The 23,553-nt window shown below is 40.1% G+C and overlaps 1 protein-coding gene across 7 annotated transcripts in view; it reads right to left on the bottom strand.

Moving 5' to 3' along the window:
* Positions 1–23,553, bottom strand: part of NF1 (neurofibromin 1) — a 1,508,106-nt gene that overhangs the window by 248,495 nt on the left and 1,236,058 nt on the right. For all 7 annotated transcript variants that reach the window (XM_053707520.1, XM_053707522.1, XM_053707523.1 and 4 more), the window contains 3 exons: positions 22,759–22,899; positions 21,843–21,972; positions 2,853–2,984 (listed from right to left, as the gene is read on the bottom strand). In XM_053707520.1, coding sequence (XP_053563495.1) covers positions 2,853–2,984; positions 21,843–21,972; positions 22,759–22,899 — 403 coding nt within the window. The remainder of the gene's footprint in view (positions 1–2,852; positions 2,985–21,842; positions 21,973–22,758; positions 22,900–23,553) is intronic.

Below are 23,553 nucleotides of genomic sequence, written 5' to 3'. Positions count from 1 at the left end.
AAAAAAATCACCCAATTTCATTTTATTTTTTCACATTTTTCACTATTTATCACAATTTACTCAGATTTTTTTTTTAGCACTTTTTGCATATTGTTCATATTTTCACTAATTTTGATAAGGAACTCACTATACCTCAAGGATCTGTTGATATTGGATCAAGGAGATAATCAGAATTGGACATTATTGACCACAATTGTAACCAATTGTATATACAGGACTACATTGCACTGTCCCCATTTATTTAATCACATGGATCCATGTTTTTGTTTTTAACTATATGTATTTATGTATAATTATGTTGGTAATTAAATGACATTATTTTAAGCACAAATCCTTAGCCTTGTATATTAGGCGGTCCTTGTATATTTTAACTTTATTTGCTTAGGGATAGCTAGGTACCCCTATTCCTAGGAGCTAGAAGGAATTTTATTTGTTGAAGCGCTGTGAGATATATGGTTATCACTATATATACAGTAGCCCACAAAAGTACACCCCTCACATTTTTGTAAATATTTTATATCTTTTCATGTGACAACACTGAAGAAATTACACTTTCCTACAATTTAAAGTAGTGAGTGTACAGCCTGTATAACAGTGTAAATTTGCGGTCCCCTCAAAATAACAACATACATCCATTAATGTCTAAACCGTTGGCAACAAAAGTGAGTACACCCTTAAGTGGAAATGTCGAAATTTGGCTCAAAGTGTCAATATTTTGTGTTGCCATCATTATTTTCTAGGACTGCCTTAACCCTCTTGGGCATGGAGTTCACCAGAGCTTCACAGGTTGCCACTGGAGTTCTCTTCCACTCCTCCATGACGACATCACAGAGCTGGTGGATGTTAGAGACCTTGCGCTCCCCCAACTTCCGTTTGAGGATGCCCCACAGATACCTTTACCCTCAGGTTCTTTAGCAAGGCAGTGGTCATCTTGGAGGTGTGTTTGGGGTTGTTATCATGTTGGAATACTGCCCTGAGGCCCAGTCTCCGAAGGGAGGGGATCATGCTCTGCTTCAGTATGTCACAGTACATGTTGGCATTCATGGTTCCCTCTATGAACTGATAGCTCCCCAGTGCCGGCAGCACTCATGCAGGCCCAGACCATAACACTCCCACCACAATGCTTGACTGTAGGCAAGACACACTTGTCTTTGTACTCCTCACCTGGTTGCCACCACACACGCTTGACATAATCTGAACCAAATAAGTTTATCTTGGTTTTATCGGACCACAGGACATGTTCCAGTAATCCATGTCCTTAGTCTGCTTGTCTTCAGCAAACTGTTTGCAGGGCAGGCTTTCTTGTGAATCATCTTTAGAAGAGGCTACCTTCTGGGACGACAGCCATGCAGACCAATTTGATGCAGTGTGCGGCGTATGGTCTGAGCACTGACAGGCTGACCCCCCACCCCTTCAACCTCTTTAGCAATGCTGGCAGCACTCATACGTCTATTTCCCAAAGACAACCTCTGGATATGATGCTGAGCACATGCACTCAACTTCTTTGGTCGACCATGGCGAGGCCAATTCTGAATGTAACCTGTCCTGTGAAACCGCTGTATGGTCTTGCACACCGTGCTGCAGCTCAGTTTCAGAGTCTTGGCAATCTTCTTATAGCCTAGGCCATCTGTAGAGCAACAATTCTTTTTTTCAGATCCTCAGAGAGTTCTTTGTCATGAGGTGCCATGTTGAACTTCCATGTTGAACTTCCAGTGACCAGTATGAGAGAGTGTGAGAGCGATAACACCAAATTTAACACACCTGCTCCCCATTCACACCTGAGACCTTGTAACACTAACAAGTTACATGACACTGGGGAGGGAAAATGGCTAATTGGGCCCAATTTGGACATATCCACTTAGGGGTGTACTCACTTTTGTGGGATACTGTATGTATATATATATATATATATATATATATATATATACACATATACTGTATTCATGTATAAATATGCTTCATCTCTGTATGTGTGTATAATTACTAAACTTTGCAGTAAAAAGGTCTGAATCTTCTATTCAGCTGCAAGCAGAACGCTGTTTTGCTTGAGAGGTGATGTTTTCACCTCTTTAGCCAATAGCAGTGTGGGAATTCTCGCAAGCTATTTGCAAAGAGGTGAAAACGTCATCTCTTAGCAAAACAGCGTTCTGCCGTGGGCTGCCTGAGCAGATAAGGAAATAGCAAACTCTCAAAATAATTACTTCTGTTGTCCAAAGAGAGAACACAATTAGCAGATACATAGTTAAAGGGACAGTCAACTTCAAATATGTTATTGTATAAAAAGATAGATAATCCCTTTATTACCCAGTTTTTACAGCCAACATGGTTATATTAATACACTTTTTACCTCTGTGATTACCTTGTATCTAAGCCTCTTTTGACAGCCCCCTGATCTAATGGCTATTTATTTATTATCTATTGACTTGCATTTTAGCCAATTAGTGCAGTGTCATCCACATCCAACGGGCATGAGTACAATGTTATCTATATGGCCCATATGAACTAGCAGTATCCTGTTGTGAAAAACTAATAAAAAGCATGTGATAAAAGGCTGTCTGTAGAAGATTACCAATCTATTTGGGACCACAAGTCACTATGTTTAGAGAAATAGACCATGTTTTTGCAAGAAAAATTAAGTAAATTATACTGATCAAAAAAACAAAAAAAGTTTTAAATTTAAGTTTAATTTCAAATGCACTTTGTTCTCTTGATATCCTTTGTGAAAAATAAAATCATACCAGGCTCAGGAGCACAATAAACTATTAGTAGCTACCAAGTGACAAACAGCAAGAGATCTTAGTTTAAAAATCTTTTTCAAACACCCACAACAGCATTACATGTTAAATATTTACCTGCTAAATATGCAACGCTTTGAGTGTTCACCTCAAATTTATCACAGTTCGTGTGTTTGTTTACAAGAGACAACAATGTGTGGAGGATTCGTATAGTTCTGGCCACTGTAGTAGGAGATGGGTGTCGATAACCTAAAAATAACAGGAAAGTTGTGAATAAGAGCCCCCAAAACTCCCAATTCTTCTCCTGTATCATAATAATAATTACACAAACACAACTAATAAATATTGCTAAGTGACAACTTTTCTTAAAAATGTGGTCAACATATAAGAATAGATTTAAACCTAACTATTCAATAGATTCCTTTCTAAAGTTTCTATATATTTTAATGAAATCACAAAAGTAAAACAACTGATGTATGAAAAACCTTTAATGATTAGCTTGAAAAAAAGCTATAAGGATTTCTTTTATGCATCGTTAAAGGGTTATGAAACCCATAATTTTTCTTTATGATTTAGAAAACAGAATTTATGTTTACCTTATAAATTTCTTTCTCTTGGAATGTATCGAGTCCACGGATTCATCCATACTTGTGGGATATTCTCCTTCCCTACAGGAAGTGGCAGAGAGAGCACCCACAGCAGAGCTGTCTATATAGCTCCTCCCTTAGCTCCACCCCCCAGTCATTCGACCGAAGGCTAGGAAGAAAACTGAGAAACTATAGGGTGCAGTGGTGACTGAAGTTTTTTAAATAAAAGTATACTACCTGTCTTAAATAGACAGGGCGGGCCGTGGACTCGATACATCACAAGAGAAAGAAATTCATCAGGTAAGCATAAATTCTGTTTTCTCTTGTAAGATGTATCGAGTCCACGGATTCATCCATACTTGTGGGATACCAATGCCAAAGCTTTAGGACACAGATGAAGGGAGAAGCAAAAGAATCGAATTTGGAAAAAGTATGAAGCGAAGACCAAGTCGCCGCCTTACAAATCTGTTCAACAGAAGCCTCATTTTTAAAAGCCCTTGTGGAAGCCACTGCTCTAGTAGAATTAGCAGTATTTCTTTCAGGAGGCTGCTGGCCAGCAGTCTCATAAGCCATACGGATGATGCTTTGCAGCCAAAAAGAAAGAGAGGTAGCCGTAGCCTTTTGACCTCTCCGCTTACCAGAATAGACAACAAACAATGAAGATGTTTGACGGAAATCTTTGGTTGCTTGTAAGTAGAACTTTAAAGCACGAACCACATCAAGATTGTGCAACAGAGGTTCCTTCTTTGAAGAGGATTAGGACACAGTGAAGGAACAACAATTTCCTGATTGATATTCCTATTAGAAACAACCTTAGGAAGGAATCCAGGTTTGGTACGTAAAACCACCTTATCTGCATGGAAAACAAGATAAGGTGAGTCACACTGTAAAGCAGATAACTCAGAAACTCTTCAAGCCGAAGAGATAGCTACTAAAAACAAAACTTTCCAAGATAGAAGCTTAATATCTATGGAATGCATAGGTTCAAACGGAACCCCTTGAAGAACTAAGTTTAGGCTCCATGGTGGAGCAACAGGTTTAAATACAGGCTTGATCCTGACCAAGGCCTGACTAAACGCTTGAATGTCTGGGACATCTGCCAGACGTTTGTGTAAAAGAATAGACAAAGCAGATATTTGTCCCTTTAAGGAACTAGCTGATAATCCCTTCTCCAATCCTTCTTGGAGAAAAGACAAAATTCTAGGAATCCTATTCTTACTCCATGAGTAACCCTTGGATTCACACCAACAAAGATATTTGCGCCAAATCTTATGATAGATTTTCCTGGTGACAGGCTTTCCAGCCTGAATCAGGGTATCAATGACCGACTCAGAGAAACCACGCTTTGATAGAATCAGGCGTTCAATCTCCAAGCAGTCAGACGCAGAGAAATTAAATTTGGATGCTTGAACGGACCTTGGATTAGAAGGTCCTGCCTCACTGGCAGAGTCCACGGTGGAACAGATGACATGTCCACCAGGTCTGCATACCAAGTCCTGCGTGGCCACGCAGGCGCTATCAGAATCACTGAAGCTCTCTCCTGCTTGATTCTGGCAACCAGACGTGGGAGGAGAGGAAACGGTGGAAATACATAAGCCAGATTGAAGGACCAGGGCACTGCTAGAGCATCTATCAGTACCGCCTGGGGATCCCGGGACCTGGACCCGTAACGCGGAAGTTTGGCGTTCCGTCAGGACGCCATCAGATCCAATTCTGGTGTGCCCCATAGCTGAGTCAGCTGGGCAAATACCTCCGGATGGAGCTCCCACTCCCCTGGATGAAAAGTCTGACGACTTAGGAAATCCGCCTCCCAGTTCTCTACCCCTGGGATATTGATTCCTGAGAGATGGCAAGAGTGATCCTCCACCCATCGGATAAATTTGGTTACCTCCATCATCGCTAGAGAACTCCGTGTTCCTCATTGATGATTGATATAGGCTACAGTCGTGATGTTGTCCGACTGAAATCTGATGAATTTGGCCGCAGCTAGCTGAGGCCACGCCCTGAAGCGCATTGAATATCGCTCTCAGTTCTAGAATGTTTATCGGGAGGAGAGATTCCTCCCGAGACCATAAGCCCTGTGCTTTTAGGGATTTCCAGACTGCACCCCAGCCTAGCAGGCTGGCATCTGTCGTTACTATGAGCCACTCTGGCTTGCGGAAACATATTCCCTGTGACAGGTGGTCCTGAGACAACCACCAGAGAAGAGAATCTCTGGTCTCTTGGTCCAGATGCAGTTGAGGAGATAAATCTGCATAATCCCCATTCCACTGTTTGAGCATGCATAGTTGCAGTGGTCTGAGGTGTAGGCGGGCATAAGGAACTATGTCCATTGCCGCTACCATAAGTCCGATTACCTCCATACACTGAGCCACTGATGGCCGAGGAATGGAATGAAGAGCTCGGCAAGTGATTAAAAGTTTTGATTTTCTGACCTCCGTCAGAAATATTTTCATTTCTACCGAGTCTATCAGAGTCCCTAGGAAGGAAACTCTTGTAAGAGGGAAGAGAGAACTCTTTTTTATGTTCACCTTCCACCCGTGAGATCTCAGAAAAGCCAACACGATGTCCGTGTGAGACTTGGCTAGCTGGAAAGTCGACGCCTGAATTAAAATGTCGTCTAGTTAAGGCACCACTGCTATACCCCGCGGTCTTAGAACCGCCAAAAGGGACCCTAGCACCTATGTGAAAATTCTGGGAGCCGTGGCCAAGCCGAAGGGAAGGGCCACAAACTGGTAATGCCTGTTTAGAAAGGCGAATCTGAGGAATTGATGATATCTGTGAATATGGATGTGTAGATACGCATCCTTTAAGTCCACGGTAGTCATATATTGACCCTGCTAGATCAGAGGAAGAATAGTCCGAATAGTCTCCATCTTGAAAGATGGTACTCTGAGGAATTTGTTTAGAATTTTGAGATCCAAGATTGGTCTGAAAGTTCCCTCTTTTTTGGGAACCACAAACAGGTTGGAGTAAAAACCTAGCCCTTGTTCCGCTCTTGGAACTGGGCGAGTCACTCCCATGGTATGTAGGTCTTCTACACAGCATAAGAACGCCTCTCTCTTTGTCTGGTTTGTAGATAATTGAGAAATGTGAAATCTCCCCCTGGGGGGGGGGGGGAGTCTTTGAAGTCCATAAGATATCCTTGAGACACAATTTCTAAAGCCAAGGAATCGTGAACATCTCTTGCCCAAGCCTGAGCAAAGAGAGAGAGTCTGCCCCCTACTAGATCCGGTCCCGGATCAGGGGCTACCCCTTCATGCTGTCTTAGAGGCAGCAGCAGGCTTCTTGGCCTGTTTACCTTTGTTCCAAGTCTGGTTAGGTCTCCAGACTGACTTGGATTGGACAGAATTCTCCTCTTGCTTTGCTGCAGGGAAAGCTGAAGCGGAACCACCCTTGAAGTTCCGAAAGGAACGAAAATTATTTTGCTTGGTCCTCATCTTATTTGTTTTATCCTGAGGGAGGGCATGGCCTTTCCCTCCAGTGATGTCTGAAATAATTTCTTTCAGTGCAGGCCCGAATAGGGTCTGTCCTTTGAAAGGGATGTTCAACAATTTAGATTTTGATGACACATCAGCAGACCAGGACTTAAGCCATAACGCCCTGCATGCTAAAATGGCAAAACCTGAATTCTTTGCCGCTAATTTAGCCATTTGGAAAGCGGCATCTGTAATGAAAGAATTAGCCAACTTAAGGGCCTTAATTCTATCCATAATATCCTCTAATGGAGTCTCCACCTGGAGAGCCTCTTCTAGAGCCTCAAACCAGGAAGCAGCTGTAGTAGTTACAGGAACAATGCATGCAATAGGTTGGAGAAGAAAACCTTGATGAACAAAAATTTTCTTTAGGAGACGCTCTAATTTTTTATCCATAGGATCTTTGAAAGCACAACTGTCTTCGATAGGTATAGTTGTATGCTTAGCAATAGTAGAAATAGCTCCCTCCACCTTAGGAACAGTCTGCCACGAGTCCTGTATGGTGTCAGATATGGGAAACATTTTCTTAAAAACAGGAGGGGGAGCGAACGGAATACCTGGTCTATCCCACTCCTTAGTAACAATAGTCACAATCCTCTTAGGGACTGGAAAAACATCAGTGTAAACAGTAACCTCTAAGTATCTGTCCATTTTACACAATTTCTCTGGGACCACTATAGGGTCACAATCGTCTAGAGTAGCTAATACCTCCTTGAGCAATAAGCAGAGGTGTTCAAGCTTAAATTTAAAGGCCGTCATATCAGAATCTGTCTGAGGGAGAGTCTTTCCTGAATCAGAAATCTCTCCCTCAGATAACAAATCCCTTACCCTTACTTCAGAACATTGTGAGGGTATATCCGATACGGCTACTAAAGCGTCAGGCGGCTCAGCATTTGTTCTTAACCCAGAGCTAACACGCTTTCCTTGTAAACCAGGCAGTTTAGAGAAAACCTCTGTGAGGGTTTTATTCATAACTGTGGCCATGTCTTGTAAAGTAAATGAATTAGACGCACTAGAGGTACTTGGCGTCACTTGTGCGGGCGTTACTGGTTGTGACACTTGGGGAGAGCTAGATGCTAAACCCTCATTTCCTTCTAACTGATAATCATCTATTGCAATATTTTTAAGTGCTAAAATATGCTCTTTATAATTTATAGTCACAATAAAAAGAGAAACCCAGTGTCACAGAATTGCACGTTAATTGTATAATAATGTTATTAAGGTTATAAGGCAAAAACCTGTGCAGCTTAAAATAAGCAAAGTCCCAAATATGTATACTTGTGATCAGCGGGCAACTCACCGGGAAGTATTCACCCCTTGTACTTTGACTGGCAAGTTCAGACGTCAATTATCCTGCCTGGGACGAGACTTAATGGTACAGACCACTTGCCTCAACTTGTCCCGGCTGTTCGTTGGCGTCCGTGTCCTCCGCTGGCTCCTTTCGGAATCCCTCCGTCACGAGTACCGGATCTATCCGGCGTTACGTTACCAGGAGTCCTCCAATCGGGAGGTCAGGAAACCCACAGACCAGGCTGCGGCACAGGCAAATAGTGACGATACAATCACAATGCAGGTAAGGGAGTGAGAATCTTCGGCTGCACAGGTGCTCCAGGTTGAATATAGCAGGAACGGATAGTCTGGTGGCTGGAAAAGTTAGTAGATCAAAAGAAGAAAGTCCAGCTATCCTTGGGTAAAACAAAAATTCTTTATTGAGTCCATTAAAAGCAACATATAGAAAGCAGCAAACAGCAGATACTGACGGTGTAGAGGGCGCAGCACTGAATGGCTTACATGTTTCGGATCTACTCCGTAGTCATAGCCTACAGTGATGTGCCTCACACCTGTTAAAATACCTTAAGAACAAATGTGATTGGCAAGAGATAAAAAACGCCCACCTACTCAACCCACTCAGAAATGTTAGTCATTATTATTCACCTGTGTGGCAAACAGTCTTCGTGTTTATCAAAACAAAGTTGTTTCAAATGCAATATGAAAAATAAATAAAATTTGATATTTCATACGGCTGTACTTATTATTCATTACAATGTTACATACAATTGTTTACAAAGTATTTAATATGTAAGAAAAGCAGTAAATTGGAGTAAACACCATAAGACATATACTAAAACTCTGGAGGATAGAAATACCTAATCTCCATCCTCCCAATGGTTAACAATAGACGCTGTTTCCTTGTACTCAAGTATTCCTCATACTAAAGGTTTAGAAGCGGTTCAATTCTTTCTTGAAAGGCAAACTGATTTTTCCACCACATTCATTGGTTTTATTCTCAGGGTCACCAGTTTCCTATTGTCACACAATTTTTTCAGATTTGAGGGGGTCTACTATCTCCAGAGATGTGGTACAGCCATGGGGGCGAAATTCGCGCCATCCTTTGCGAACTTGTTCCTTGGATGGTGGGAGTTTTACCACATCTTTGGAGATAGTAGCCCTTTCCAGCAATATATCTCCTTTTATAGGAGATATATAGATGATCTTCTTTTCATCTGGACTGGTGACCCTGAGACTGCCCAATTCTTTGTTGATTCTCTCAATAAGAACAATGTGGGCCTAAAATTTACCTTTGAATTAAAGGATAGATGTATCAACTACTTAGATCTATCCTTGGTAGGTGGCACTGATGGTAAGGTTAAATCGACTATATACAGAAAACCCATCTCTAGTAATTCACTTTTACTGGGAACCAGCTGTCATCCAAAAAATGTCCCCTTTGCCATAGCGAAAGGGGAATATATCAGGCTTAAAAGGAATTGTACTGATCAGTTCGAATTTGAGAGGGAGTCTATCATTTTAGACAAAAGACTCATGGACAGACAATTTCCTGCAAAGGCAATCAAGAAAGCGAAGCACCAGGTTCAGAATTTATCCAAATCTGTAATATAGTGAAAAAACATTTCCAGATATTACGGGCAGAGGACAAATTAATTGACACTGTACAAAGGGGACATAGATGTTCATATCGTAAAAGTCCCACTTTGGGATCAATACTTTCTCCCACTTTACTTAGACCGACCCAGAAAGAGAAAGCCTCGTGGCTTAAACACATTGGCATGTATAAGTGTGGGCATCGCAAATGTAAACCATGTGAATACACACGTATTACTAAGGAATACACAAGTATGGTGACTAGCAAAACATACAAAATAAACTCTTGTATGAACTGTAGGACTAAATCAGCCATATATCTAATTGAGTGTACCCTGTGTAAACTCCAATATATTGGACTCACCTCTCGTGACCTCAATTCCCGTATTAGAGAACATTTGTCATCTTTTTCTACTAAAAGGGCAACTACCCCCCCATTGTTCAACACTTTGGCACATACCATGATAATGATCTCAGAGGTTTTAAATGGTGTGGTATTGATAGGGTCACGGTACCTATTAGGGGAGGTGACATTAACCAACTTCTTGCCAGACGTGAGGCATACTGGATTTTTACCTTGGGTACGCGTTTGCCCAATGGTTTAAATTCCAGATATGATGTTATGAATTTGTGGGAATAACAACTTTATTATATTGCTCACAATGTGTTGTGGTTTATCTCTATACTCAGACTTTTATTGGGTATAGTTTACAGTCCTTCTCTCTATGAAGGGTATATTAATATACAATAGTGTTTCAATTCTTTCCTCTTAGAGGGTTGTGGTATATATCTTAATCTCCCATGGGTGTATCTATCTACATCCATTTTCCCCTTAGAGGGCAGTTATATTGTATTTGTCTTTACCATTAGGTACATTCTGATATATTTATCTATATTTTTCCTTCGAGCAAGTATTTCTTTAGCTTTCCACCAATTTTCTGATGGTCATGTCTTTTTGTATATATACATCACAGAATTGTCCCTATAATATCCAGCACCCTCTCTGATCATCTTGGCCCCCTCTTGGATACTATCTAATATGTTTCACACTTAGCATTCATACATCCTTAGTATGCACTTTATATAATTATCATGATACAGTTGTTTATAATATGTAATCCATCTTTGATTGTACTCGAGCAGATTATGAATATGTAGGTATTTCTATCCTCCAGAGTTTTAGTATATGTCTTATGGTGTTTACTCCAATTTGTTTCTGCTTTTCTTACATATTAAATACTTTGTAAACAATTGTATGTAACATTGTAATGAATAATAAGTACAGCCGTATGAAATATCAAATTTTATTTAGTTTTCATATTGCATTTGAAACAACTTTGTTTTGATAAACACGAAGACTGTTTGCCACACAGGTGAATAATAATGACTAACATTTCTGAGTGGGTTGAGTAGGTGGGCGTTTTTTATCTCTTGCCAATCACATTTGTTCTTAAGGTATTTTAACAGGTGTGAGGCACATCACTGTAGGCTATGACTACGGAGTAGATCCGAAACATGTAAGCCATTCAGTGCTGCGCCCTCTACACCGTCAGTATCTGCTGTTTGCTGCTTTCTATATGTTGCTTTTAATGGACTCAATAAAGAATTTTTGTTTTACCTAAGGATAGCTGGACTTTCGTCTTTTGATCTTTATAATTTATAGACATATCAGTGCAAGTGGGACACATTCTAAGAGGGGGTTCCACAATGGTTTCTAAACACATAGAACAAGGATTCTCCTTGTTGTCAGACATGTTAAACAGGCTAGTAATGTAACAAGCAAGCTTGGAAAACACTTTAATCAAAGTAAATAACACTTTAAACAAAAACGGTACTGTGCCTTTAAGAGAAAAAAAGCTGCACAAACTCTGCAAAACAGTGTAAAAAAGCAGTAAACACAACTAAATTTTTACAGTAGCATCATAAAGCCTTAGTAACTTTGCACAACTATGCAAATAAACAATTAACCCCTTAATGTAAAAACCAGATTGAAAAAACTTCAAAACCGGTAAAATAACGTTCAGCACCTTGCCATAGCTCTGCTGTGGTGCCTACCTGCCCTTTAGGAATGATTTGTGGGGAGAAAAAAAACCTCTTTACAGCCCTCAAATACAGCAGGAATCTCTGGAGAAGTAGATGGATGCTTCTGAGGTAAATAAACTGTGCAACTGAAAATAGGCCCCTCCCACCTCACTCAAAGTTATGGGGCCTAAAAAACATAATTTATGTAAGAACTTACCTGATAAATTCATTTCTTTCATATTAGCAAGAGTCCATGAGCTAGTGACGTATGGGATATACATTCCTACCAGGAGGGGCAAAGTTTCCCAAACCTCAAAATGCCTATAAATACACCCCTCACCACACCCACAATTCAGTTTAACGAATAGCCAAGAAGTGGGGTGATAAAAAAGTGCGAAAGCATATAAAATAAGGAATTGGAATAATTGTGCTTTATACAAAAATCATAACCACCCCAAAAAAAGGGGCGGGCCTCATGGACTCTTGCTAATATGAAAGAAATGAATTTATCAGGTAAGTTCTTACATAAATTATGTTTTCTTTCATGTAATTAGCAAGAGTCCATGAGCTAGTGACGTATGGGATAATGATTACCCAAGATGTGGATCTTTCCACGCAAGAGTCACTAGAGAGGGAGGGATAAAATAAAGACAGCCAATTCCTGCTGAAAATAATCCACACCCAAAATAAAGTTTAATGAAAAACATAAGCAGAAGATTCAAACTGAAACCGCTGCCTGAAGTACTTTTCTACCAAAAACTGCTTCAGAAGAAGAAAATACATCAAAATGGTAGAATTTAGTAAAAGTGTGCAAAGAGGACCAAGTTGCTGCTTTGCAAATCTGATCAATCGAAGCTTCATTCCTAAACGCCCAGGAAGTAGAAACTGACCTAGTACAATGAGCTGTAATCCTTTGAGGCGGAGTTTTACCCGACTCAACATAGGCAAGATGAATTAAAGATTTCAACCAAGATGCCAAAGAAATGGCAGAAGCTTTCTGGCCTTTTCTAGAACCGGAAAAGATAACAAATAAACTAGAAGTCTTTCGGAAAGACTTAGTAGCTTCAACATAATATTTCAAAGCTCTAACAACATCCAAAGAATGCAATGATTTCTCCTTAGAATTCTTAGGATTAGGACATAATGAAGGAACCACAATTTCTCTACTAATGTTGTTAGAATTCACAACTTTAGGTAAAAATTCAAAAGAAGTTCGCAACACTGCCTTATCCTGATGAAAAATCAGAAAAGGAGACTCACAAGAAAGAGCAGATAATTCAGAAACTCTTCTGGCAGAAGAGATTGCCAAAAGGAACAAAACTTTCCAAGAAAGTAATTTAATGTCCAATGAATGCATAGGTTCAAACGGAGGAGCTTGAAGAGCCCCCAGAACCAAATTCAAACTCCAAGGAGGAGAAATTGACTTAATGATAGGTTTTATACGAACCAAAGCTTGTACAAAACAATGAATATCAGGAAGATTAGCAATCTTTCTGTGAAAAAGAACAGAAAGAGCAGAGATTTGTCCTTTCAAAGAACTTGCGGATAAACCTTTATCTAAACCATCCTGAAGAAACTGTAAAATTCTCGGAATTCTAAAAGAATGCCAAGAAAAATGATGAGAAAGACACCAAGAAATATAAGTCTTTCAGACTCTACAATATATCTCTCTGGATACAGATTTACGAGCCTGTAACATAGTATTAATCACAGAGTCAGAGAAACCTCTTTGACCAAGAATCAAGCGTTCAATCTCCATACCTTTAAATTTAAGGATTTGAGATCCTGATGGAAAAAAGGACCTTGCGACAGAAGGTCTGGTCGTAGCGGAAGAGTCCACGGATGGCAAGAGGCCATCCGGACAAGATCCGCATACCAAAACCTGTGAGGCCATGCCGGAGCTACCAGCAGAACAAACGAGCATTCCTTCAGAATCTTGGAGATTACTCTTGGAAGAAGAACTAGAGGCGGAAAGATATAAGCAGGATGATACTTCCAAGGAAGTGATAATGCATCCACTGCTTCCGCCTGAGGATCCCGGGATCTGGACCGATACCTGGGAAGTTTCTTGTTTAGATGAGACGCCATCAGATCTATTTCTGGAGGCTCCCACATTTGAACAATCTGAAGAAATACCTCTGGGTGAAGAGACCATTCGCCCGGATGCAACGTTTGGCGACTGAGATAATCCGCTTCCCAATTGTCTATACCTGGGATATGAACCGCAGATATTAGACAGGAGCTGGATTCCGCCCAAACCAGAATTCGAGATACTTCTTTCATAGCCAGAGGACTGTGAGTCCCTCCTTGATGATTGATGTATGCCACAGTAGTGACATTGTCTGTCTGAAAACAAATGAACGATTCTCTCTTCAGAAGAGGCCAAGACTGAAGAGCTCTGAAAATTGCACGGAGTTCCAAAATATTGATCGGTAATCTCACCTCCTGAGATTCCCAAACTCCTTGTGCCGTCAGAGATCCCCACACAGCTCCCCAACCTGTGAGACTTGCATCTGTTGAAATTACAGTCCAGGTCGGAAGCACAAAAGAAGCCCCCTGAATTAAACGATGGTGATCTGTCCACCACGTTAGAGAGTGTCGTACAATCGGTTTTAAAGATATTAATTGAGATATCTTTGTGTAATCCTTGCACCATTGATTCACCATACAGAGCTGAAGAGGTCGCATGTGAAAACGAGCAAAGGGGATCGCGTCCGATGCAGCAGTCATAAGACCTAGAATTTCCATGCATAAGGCTACCAAAGGGAATGATTGTGACTGAAGGTTTCGACAAGCTGAAATCAATTTTAGACGTCTCTTGTCTGTTAAAGACAGAGTCATGGACACTGAATCTATCTGGAAACCCAGAAAGGTTACCCTTGTCTGAGGAATCAATGAACTTTTTGGTGAATTGATCCTCCAACCATGATCTTGAAGAAACAACACAAGTCGATTCGTATGAGATTCTGCTAAATGTAAAGACTGAGCAAGTACCAAGATATCGTCCAAATAAGGAAATACCACAATACCCTGTTCTCTGATTACAGACAGAAGGGCACCGAGAACCTTTGTAAAAATTCTTGGAGCTGTAGCTAGGCCAAACGGCAGAGCCACAAACTGGTAATGCTTGTCCAGAAAAGAGAATCTCAGGAACTGATAATGATCTGGATAAATCGGAATATGCAGATATGCATCCTGTAAATCTATTGTGGACATATAATGCCCTTGCTGAACAAAAGGCAAGATAGTCCTTACAGTTACCATTTTGAACGTTGGTATCCTTACATATAGATTCAATATTTTTAGATCCAGAACTGGTCTGAAGGAATTCTCCTTCTTTGGTACAATGAAGAGATTTGAATAAAACCCCATCCCCTGTTCCAGAACTGGAACTGGCATAATTACTCCAGCCAACTCTAGATCTGAAACACAATTCAGAAATGCTTGAGCTTTCACTGGATTTACTGGGACACGGGAAAGAAAAAATCTCTTTGCAGGAGGTCTCATCTTGAAACCAATTCTGTACCCTTCTGAAACAATGTTCTGAATCCAAAGATTGTGAACAGAATTGCTCCAAATTTCTTTGAAAAAACGTAACCTGCCCCCTACCAGCTGAGCTGGAATGAGGGCCGCACCTTCATGTGGACTTAGAAGCAGGCTTTGCCTTTCTAGAAGGCTTGGATTTATTCCAGACTGGAGATGGTTTCCAAACTGAAACTGCTCCTGAGGATGAAGGATCAGGCTTTTGTTCTTTGTTGAAACGAAATGAACGAAAACGATTATTAGCCCTGTTTTTAACCTTAGATTTTTTATCCTGTGGTAAAAAAGTTCCTTTCCCACCAGTAACAGTTGAGATAATAGAATCCAACTGAGAACCAAATAATTTGTTACCCTGGAAAGAAATGGAAAGTAGAGTTGATTTAGAAGCCATATCAGCATTCCAAGTTTTAAGCCATAAAGCTCTTCTAGCTAAAATAGCTAGAGACATAAACCTGACATCAACTCTGATAATATCAAAAATGGCATCACAGATAAAATTATTAGCATGCTGAAGAAGAATAATAATATTATGAGAATCATGATCTGTTACTTGTTGCGCTAAAGTCTCCAACCAAAAAGTTGAAGCTGCAGCAACATCAGCCAATGATATAGCAGGTCTAAGAAGATTACCTGAACACAGATAAGCTTTTCTTAGAAAGGATTCAATTTTCCTATCTAAAGGATCTTTAAACGAAGTACCATCTGACGTAGGAATAGTAGTACGTTTAGCAAGGGTAGAAATAGCCCCATCGACTTTAGGGATTTTGTCCCAAAATTCTAATCTGTCAGACGGCACAGGATATAATTGCTTAAAACGTTTAGAAGGAGTAAATGAATTACCCAATTTATCCCATTCTCTGGAAATTACTTCAGAAATAGCATTAGGAACAGGAAAAACTTCTGGAATAACCACAGGAGATTTAAATACCTTATCTAAACGTTTAGAATTAGTATCAAGAGGACCAGAATCCTCTATTTCTAAAGCAATTAGTACTTCTTTAAGTAAAGAACGAATAAATTCCATTTTAAATAAATATGAAGATTTATCAGCATCAATCTCTGAGACAGAATCCTCTGAACCAGAAGAGTCATCAGAATCAGAATGATGATGTTCATTTAAAAATTCATCTGTAGAGAGAGAAGTTTTAAAAGATTTTTTATGTTTACTAGAAGGAGAAATAACAGACATAGCCTTCTTGATGGATTCAAAAACAAAATATCTTATGTTATCAGGAACATTCTGCACCTTAGATGTTGAAGGAACTGCAACAGGCAATGGTACATTACTAAAGGAAATATTATCTGCTTTAACAAGTTTGTCATGACAATTAATACAAACAACAGCCGGAGGAATAGCTACCAAAAGTTTACAGCAGATACACTTAGCTTTGGTAGTTCCAGCACTAGACAGCGATTTTCCTGAAGTATCTTCTGACTCAGATGCAACGTGAGACATCTTGCAATATGTAAGAGAAAAAACAACATATAAAGCAAAATTGATCAAATTCCTTAAATGACAGTTTCAGGAATGGGAAAAAAATGCCAATAAACAAGCTTCTAGTAACCAGAAGCAAAGAAAAAATGAGACTGAAATAATGTGGAGACAAAAAGCGACGCCCACATTATTTGGTGCCTAAATGCTTTTTGGCGGCAAAAATGACGCCACATCCGGAACGCCGACATTTTTGGCGCAAAAGGACGTCAAAAAAATGACGCAACTTCCGGCGACACGTAAGACGCCGGAAACAAAAAAGATTTTTTTGCGCCAAAAAAGTCCGCGCCAAGAATGACGCAATAAAATGAAGCATTTTCAGCCCCCGCGAGCCTAACAGCCCACAGGGAAAAAAGAGTCAAATTTTAAGGTAAGAAAAAAATTGATTCAAATGCATTATCCCAAATATGAAACTGACTGTCTGAAAATAAGGAATGTTGAACATCCTGAGTCAAGGCAAATAAATGTTTGAATACACATATTTAGAACTTTATAAATAAAGTGCCCAACCATAGCTTAGAGTGTCACAGAAAATAAGATTTACTTACCCCAGGACACTCATCTACATGTTTGTAGAAAGCCAAACCAGTACTGAAACGAAAAATCAGCAGAGGTAATGGTATATAAATAAGAGTATATCGTCGATCTGAAAAGGGAGGTAAGAGATGAATCTCTACGACCGATAACAGAGAACCTATAAAATAGACCCCGTAGAAGGAGATCACTGCATTCAAATAGGCAATACTCTCCTCACATCCCTCTGACATTCACTGCACGCTGAGAGGAAAACCGGGCTCCAACTTGCTGCGGAGCGCATATCAACGTAGAATCTAGCACAAACTTACTTCACCACCTCCATAGGAGGCAAAGTTTGTAAAACTGAATTGTGGGTGTGGTGAGGGGTGTATTTATAGGCATTTTGAGGTTTGGGAAACTTTGCCCCTCCTGGTAGGAATGTATATCCCATACGTCACTAGCTCATGGACTCTTGCTAATTACATGAAAGAAAACACCACAGAGTGTTTCTTAAACTAGCCATGTGGGTTAATAACCCTTAAAAAAGCCACAAAAACCCCTTAAAGTCCCTCAAAAAACAGAATTTAAGCTTACCTGATAAATTACTTTTTCTTGCGGTGTATCCAGTCCACGGATTCATCCTTACTTGTGGGATATTCTCATTCCCTACAGGAAGTGGCAAAGAGAGCACACAGCAGAGCTGTCCATATAGCTCCCCCCCTAGCTCCACCCCCCAGTCATTCGACCGAAGGTTAGGAGAAAAGGAGAAACCATAGGGTGCAGTGGTGACTGTAGTTTAAACAAATTTTTTTTTATTAACCTGACTTAATTGCCAGGGCGGGTCGTGGACTGGATACACCGCAAGAGAAAGTAATTTATCAGGTAAGCATTAATTCTGTTTTCTCTTGCAAGGTGTATCCAGTCCACGGATTCATCCTTACTTGTGGGATACCAATACCAAAGCTTTAGGACACGGATGAAGGGAGGGAACAAGACAGGTAACCTAAACGGAAGGCACCACTGCTTGCAAAACCTTTCTCCCAAAAATAGCCTCCGAAGAAGCAAAAATATCGAATTTGTAAAATTTGGCAAAAGTATGCAGTGAAGACCAAGTCGCTGCCTTACAAATCTGTTCAACAGAAGCCTCATTCTTGAAAGCCCATGTAGAAGCCACAGCTCTGGTGGAATGAGCTGTAATTCGTTCAGGAGGCTGCTGTCCACTCCAGCAGTCTCATAAGCCAATCGGATGATGTTTTTCAGCCAGAAGGAAAGAGAGGTAGCAGTAGCTTTCTGACCTCTCCTCTTACCAGAATAGACAACAAACAAGGATGATGTTTGTCTGAAATCCTTGGTTGCTTGCAAATAGAATTTCAAAGAACGAACCACATCAAGATTGTGTAATAGCCGTTCCTTCTTTGAAGCTGGATTAGGACACAGGGAAGGAACAATGATTTCCTGGTTAATATTCTTATTAGAAACAACTTTAGGAAGAAAACCAGGTTTGGTACGCAAAACTACCTTATCTGTATGGAACACCAGATAGGGTGAATTACACTGCAAAGCAGACAATTCTGAAACTCTTCGAGCAGAAGATATAGCTACCAAAAACAAAACTTTCCAAGATAATAACTTAATATCTATGGAATGTAAAGGTTCAAACGGAACCCCTTGAAGAACTGAAAGAACTAAATTTAGACTCCATGGCGGAGCCACGGGTTTATAAACAGGCTTGATTCTGACTGAAGCCTGAGCAAACGCTTGAACGTCTGGTACCTATGCAAGACGCTCGTGTAAAAGGATAGACAGAGAAGATATCTGTCCCTTTAAGGAACTAGCTGACAAGCCTTTCTCCAATCCTTCTTGGAGAAAATACAATATCCTTGGAATCCTAATCTTACTCCAGGAGTAACCCTTGGATTCACACCAACAAAGATATTTCCGCCATATCTTATGGTAAATTTTCCTGGTTACAGGCTTTCTAGCCAGAATCAAAGTATCTATAACTGATTCAGAGAAACCACGCTTTGACAGAATTAAGCGTTCAATCTCCAAGCAGTCAGCTGCAGAGAAACTAGATTTGGATGCTTGAATGGACCCTGAATTAGAAGATCCTGCCTCGTTGGCAGTGTCCAAGGTGGGACAGATGACATGTCCACTAGGTCTGCATACCAAGTCCTGCGTGGCCACGCAGGCGCTATCAGAATTACCGAAGCCTTCTCCTGTTTGATTCTGGCTACCAGACGAGGGAGAAGGGGAAACGGTGGAAAGACATAAGCCAGATTGAAGGATCTATCAATGCCGCCTTGGGGTCCCTGGACCTGGATCCGTAGAGAGGAAGTTTGGATTTCTGACGGGACGCCATCAGATCCAATTCTGGAATACCCCATAGCTGGGTCAGCTGAGCAAAAACTTCCGGGTGGAGTTCCCACTCCCCCGGGTGAAAAGTCTGACGACTTAGAAAATCCGCCTCCCAGTTGTCTACACCTGGGATGTGAATTGCAGATAGATGGCAGGAGTGATCCTCCGCCCACCTGATTATTTTGGTTACTTCCTTCATCGCTAGGGAACTCTTTGTTCCCCCCTGATGATTGATTTACGCCACAGTCGTGATGTTGTCCGAATGAAATCTGATGAATTTGGCCGCCGCTAGTTGAGGCCATGCCTGAAGCCTGTTGAATATCGCTCTCAGTTCCAAAATGTTTATCGGGAGAAGAGACTCTTCCCGAGACCATAGGCCCTGAGCTTTCAGGGAGTCCCAGACCGTGCCCCAGCCTAACAGACTGGCGTAGGTCGTGACAATGACCCACTCCGGTCTGCAGAAGCACATTCCCTGAGACAGGTGATCCTGAGACAACCACCAGAGAAGAGAATATCTGGTTTTCTGGTCCAGTTGTATCTGAGGAGACAAATCTGCATAATCTCCATTCCACTGTATGAGCATGCGCAGTTGCAGTGGTCTGAGATGTATTCGAGCAAAAGGGACTACGTCCATTGCCGCTACCATTAATCCGATTACCTCCATGCACTGAGCTACAGACGGCCGAGGAATGGAATGAAGAACTCGGCAAGTAGTTAAAAGCTTTAACTTTCTGACCTCCGTCAGAAATATTTTCATTTCTACTGAGTCTATTAATGTTCCCAGGAAGGGAACCCTTGTGAGCGGGGACAGAGAACTTTTTTCGATGTTCACCTTCCACCCGTGAGACCTTAGAAAGGCCAGAACAATCTCCGTATGAGCCTTGGCTCTGGGAAAAGACGACGCCTGTATTAAGATGTCGTCCGAATAAGGTGCTACTGCAATGCCCCGCGGTCTTAATACCGCCAGAAGGGACCCTAGCACTTTTGTGAAAATCCACATTCACTTTACCCTCCCGTAGAGAGGCCCTGCTGCCAGAACCGGCAAAGAGAATGATTGGGGGGTGGAGCTAGGGGGGGAGCTATATGGACAGCTCTGCTGTGTGCTCTCTTTGCCACTTCCTGTAGGGAATGAGAATATCCCACAAGTAAGGATGAATCGTGGACTGGATACACCTTGCAAGAAAAAAACCTTTTATTTATAATTAAACCAAAACGTTTTTTCCTATTAGTGTCACCAGTAACTATGAGCCCTTTATGCAAGCTTGGATTCCTCTTCTACTGAATACAGCTTACCTTTCCCTCATGGGGATAATGCCAGCCTTTTCTAGAAATAACACAGTCTGTCTAGAAAAAAATAGACTGAACATACCTTAATGCAGTTTAGCCTGCAAACTGTTCCCCCAACTGAAGTTTTCCTGTACTCTTCAGCCCTTGTGAGAACAGCAGCGGATCTTAGTTAAAAAATGCTAAGATCATCATCCTTCTTGCAGAAATCTTCATCCCTTTTCTGCCAGAGATTAAATAGTACACACCGGTACCATTTAAAATAACAAACTTTTGCTTGAGAAAATAAAAACTAACATTTTTGTCACCATACTCACTTTGCCCTTCCTAGCAGTTAAGCAGGCAGAGAGAATGACTGGGGGGTGGAGCTAAGGGAGGAGCTATATAGACAGCTTTGCTGTGAGTGCTCTCTCTGCCACTTCCTGTAGTGAATGAGAATATCCCACAAGTATGGATGAATCCGTGGACTCGATACATCTTACAAGAGAAAGAGTATATCATTTTAAACAACTTTCTAATTTATTTTTATCACCTAATATGCTTCATTCAATCGATATCCTTTGCTGAAAAGCATATCTAGATAGGCTCAGTAGCTGCTGATTGGTGGCTGCACATAGATGCCTCGTGATTGGCTCACCCATGTGCATTGCTATTTCTTCAACAAAGGATATCTGAAGTATAAAGCAAATTAGATAAGAGAAGTAAATTGGAAAGTTGTTTAAAATTGAATCTTCTATCTGAATCATGAAAGAAATGTTTTGGGTTTAATGTTCCTTTAAAAGGTTTTCATAATTAAACATAATTTTTCATAAGCAGTCTCATACAGGCTCATTTTAGTCAAAAAACAAAGGAATGTGTCCAGAAAGATTTGGTACAATTAATATATTACAATTACATACACTTAGTTTGTAGTGTTACACATATATATATTATTTATGACAGATCTCACCTTTCAGCAAGTGTCCAACTAGTGCAAAGTTAAAGTTAGAGTTAAAATTAAGCCCAACAAAATGATCCATTTGTTTACAATGCCATTCCTCCAAAGGATTTCTGATCTCCATGAACACCTCTTCTGGACTCTGAAAAATAAATTATGTTTTACTTTATCCTTCTAGATTTCCACATAAGCAGGACAGGATAAAACCCTGAATCAAATATAGAGACAACTGAACACCAAAACATGAATATAAAAATTGCTGGATGAGTTTGAAAGTCATCATCTAGAAATGAAAAATATATATCGATAAAACAAGTGTTTTTGTTGGAGAACTCAACAAAAAGAACTTAGAGGGTAAAATTCAGAACATGAACCGCAATAAAATTACTAATTAAATCACTAATTATTAGAGATATCTCATGAAAAATAACCTTGACCTATCTAAGTGAAACTTTTGCTAAACAGTAATTTTACTCAAAGTATAAAATGTATAAATGTAAACATCATGTGCTGCACAGTTACAATTTTGCCAGATCTTTGTGTAAAACCAACAGAATTACAGTATGTCACATGCAATAACTGCATAATCTCCATATTAATATTTTATGCCCCTTGGCAAGTACTCAATTGTGATTTTTTTATTTATTGTGTGGCTGTTAGAGGACTGCAAGGTATTGTGGCAAATTCTCACAACTCTCTTTGGCATCTAAGCATACACTTTAAAGAGATAAATTTATGGACAAGATGGGCCCACAAGAACATATTCCTTTTTCTGTCCTAGTCTCTAATTTGTTAGCCTATATTATGAGTAGTTGAAATACACTAGATAGATAATACAATTTAGGTATATTCTAGATCCTCAGATAGTTTTTTATATTTGCGCATTACAATAAATTGCAAATTTAGTAGCTGACTCAAAATTGCCTACCTTGTCATTGAAGACTCGAAGGCTGTCCAATGTGTGCAAATTTTGCTCAAGAAGTGCTGTACCTGCTGAATAAAGGTTAACTTCATCCAATTGCAGTACTGCCATAGCAACCCAAAACAGGGCTTTGTGCATAGGAGATTCCTAGGAAAAAACATCCAAAAGTATTTTTATATTAAGAGACATGTGCTTTAATGGAACAGTAAACACCTTGAGAATTTTATATAAAATGTTTAGTTTATGCAGAATTTAACAAAACTTTGCAATAAGTTTTCATTATTTATTTTGCCCCCCTTAACATATAATTTAGCTCTGAAAATTGACCAATTTCTAATTCTCACAACTTGAAATGCACTCTGACTTATCAAGGCTAACCATGCTACATATATATCCCTATTTGGCTTTATCGGATAACTGCAAAATGCAAATGCATTCTATACTAATTTTATGATAGTGGCTAGCCTTGTTGCCTCCAAATGGAGGGTGGAGAATGGCTACTAAAAAATAATTGCAGTAAATAGGATGTTAACGTTGGCAGATATGTTATTCTATAGCAGCACAACAGAAATTTCTTGTAGTTTATGGTCCCTTTAATTTAAAGGGACATAATAAAGCACTTATTTTAGATTAAACTTTATTTTTCAGCGCATGCATTTTGATAATTAACAACTTGTAAAACAATTATAAATAAGTGAATTCATTACCTCTATGAATAAAAAATTATCATCTTCATCATTATGTCCAACCACCCCTAATGCCTGTTTTTTTCTCCCCGTCTGATGATTTTACACATTTGCA

Source organism: Bombina bombina, chromosome 3 (assembly GCF_027579735.1).
Source record: "Bombina bombina isolate aBomBom1 chromosome 3, aBomBom1.pri, whole genome shotgun sequence".
Lineage (NCBI taxonomy): Eukaryota > Metazoa > Chordata > Amphibia > Anura > Bombinatoridae > Bombina > Bombina bombina.
This window is presented reverse-complemented; position numbering and strand designations above follow the sequence as displayed.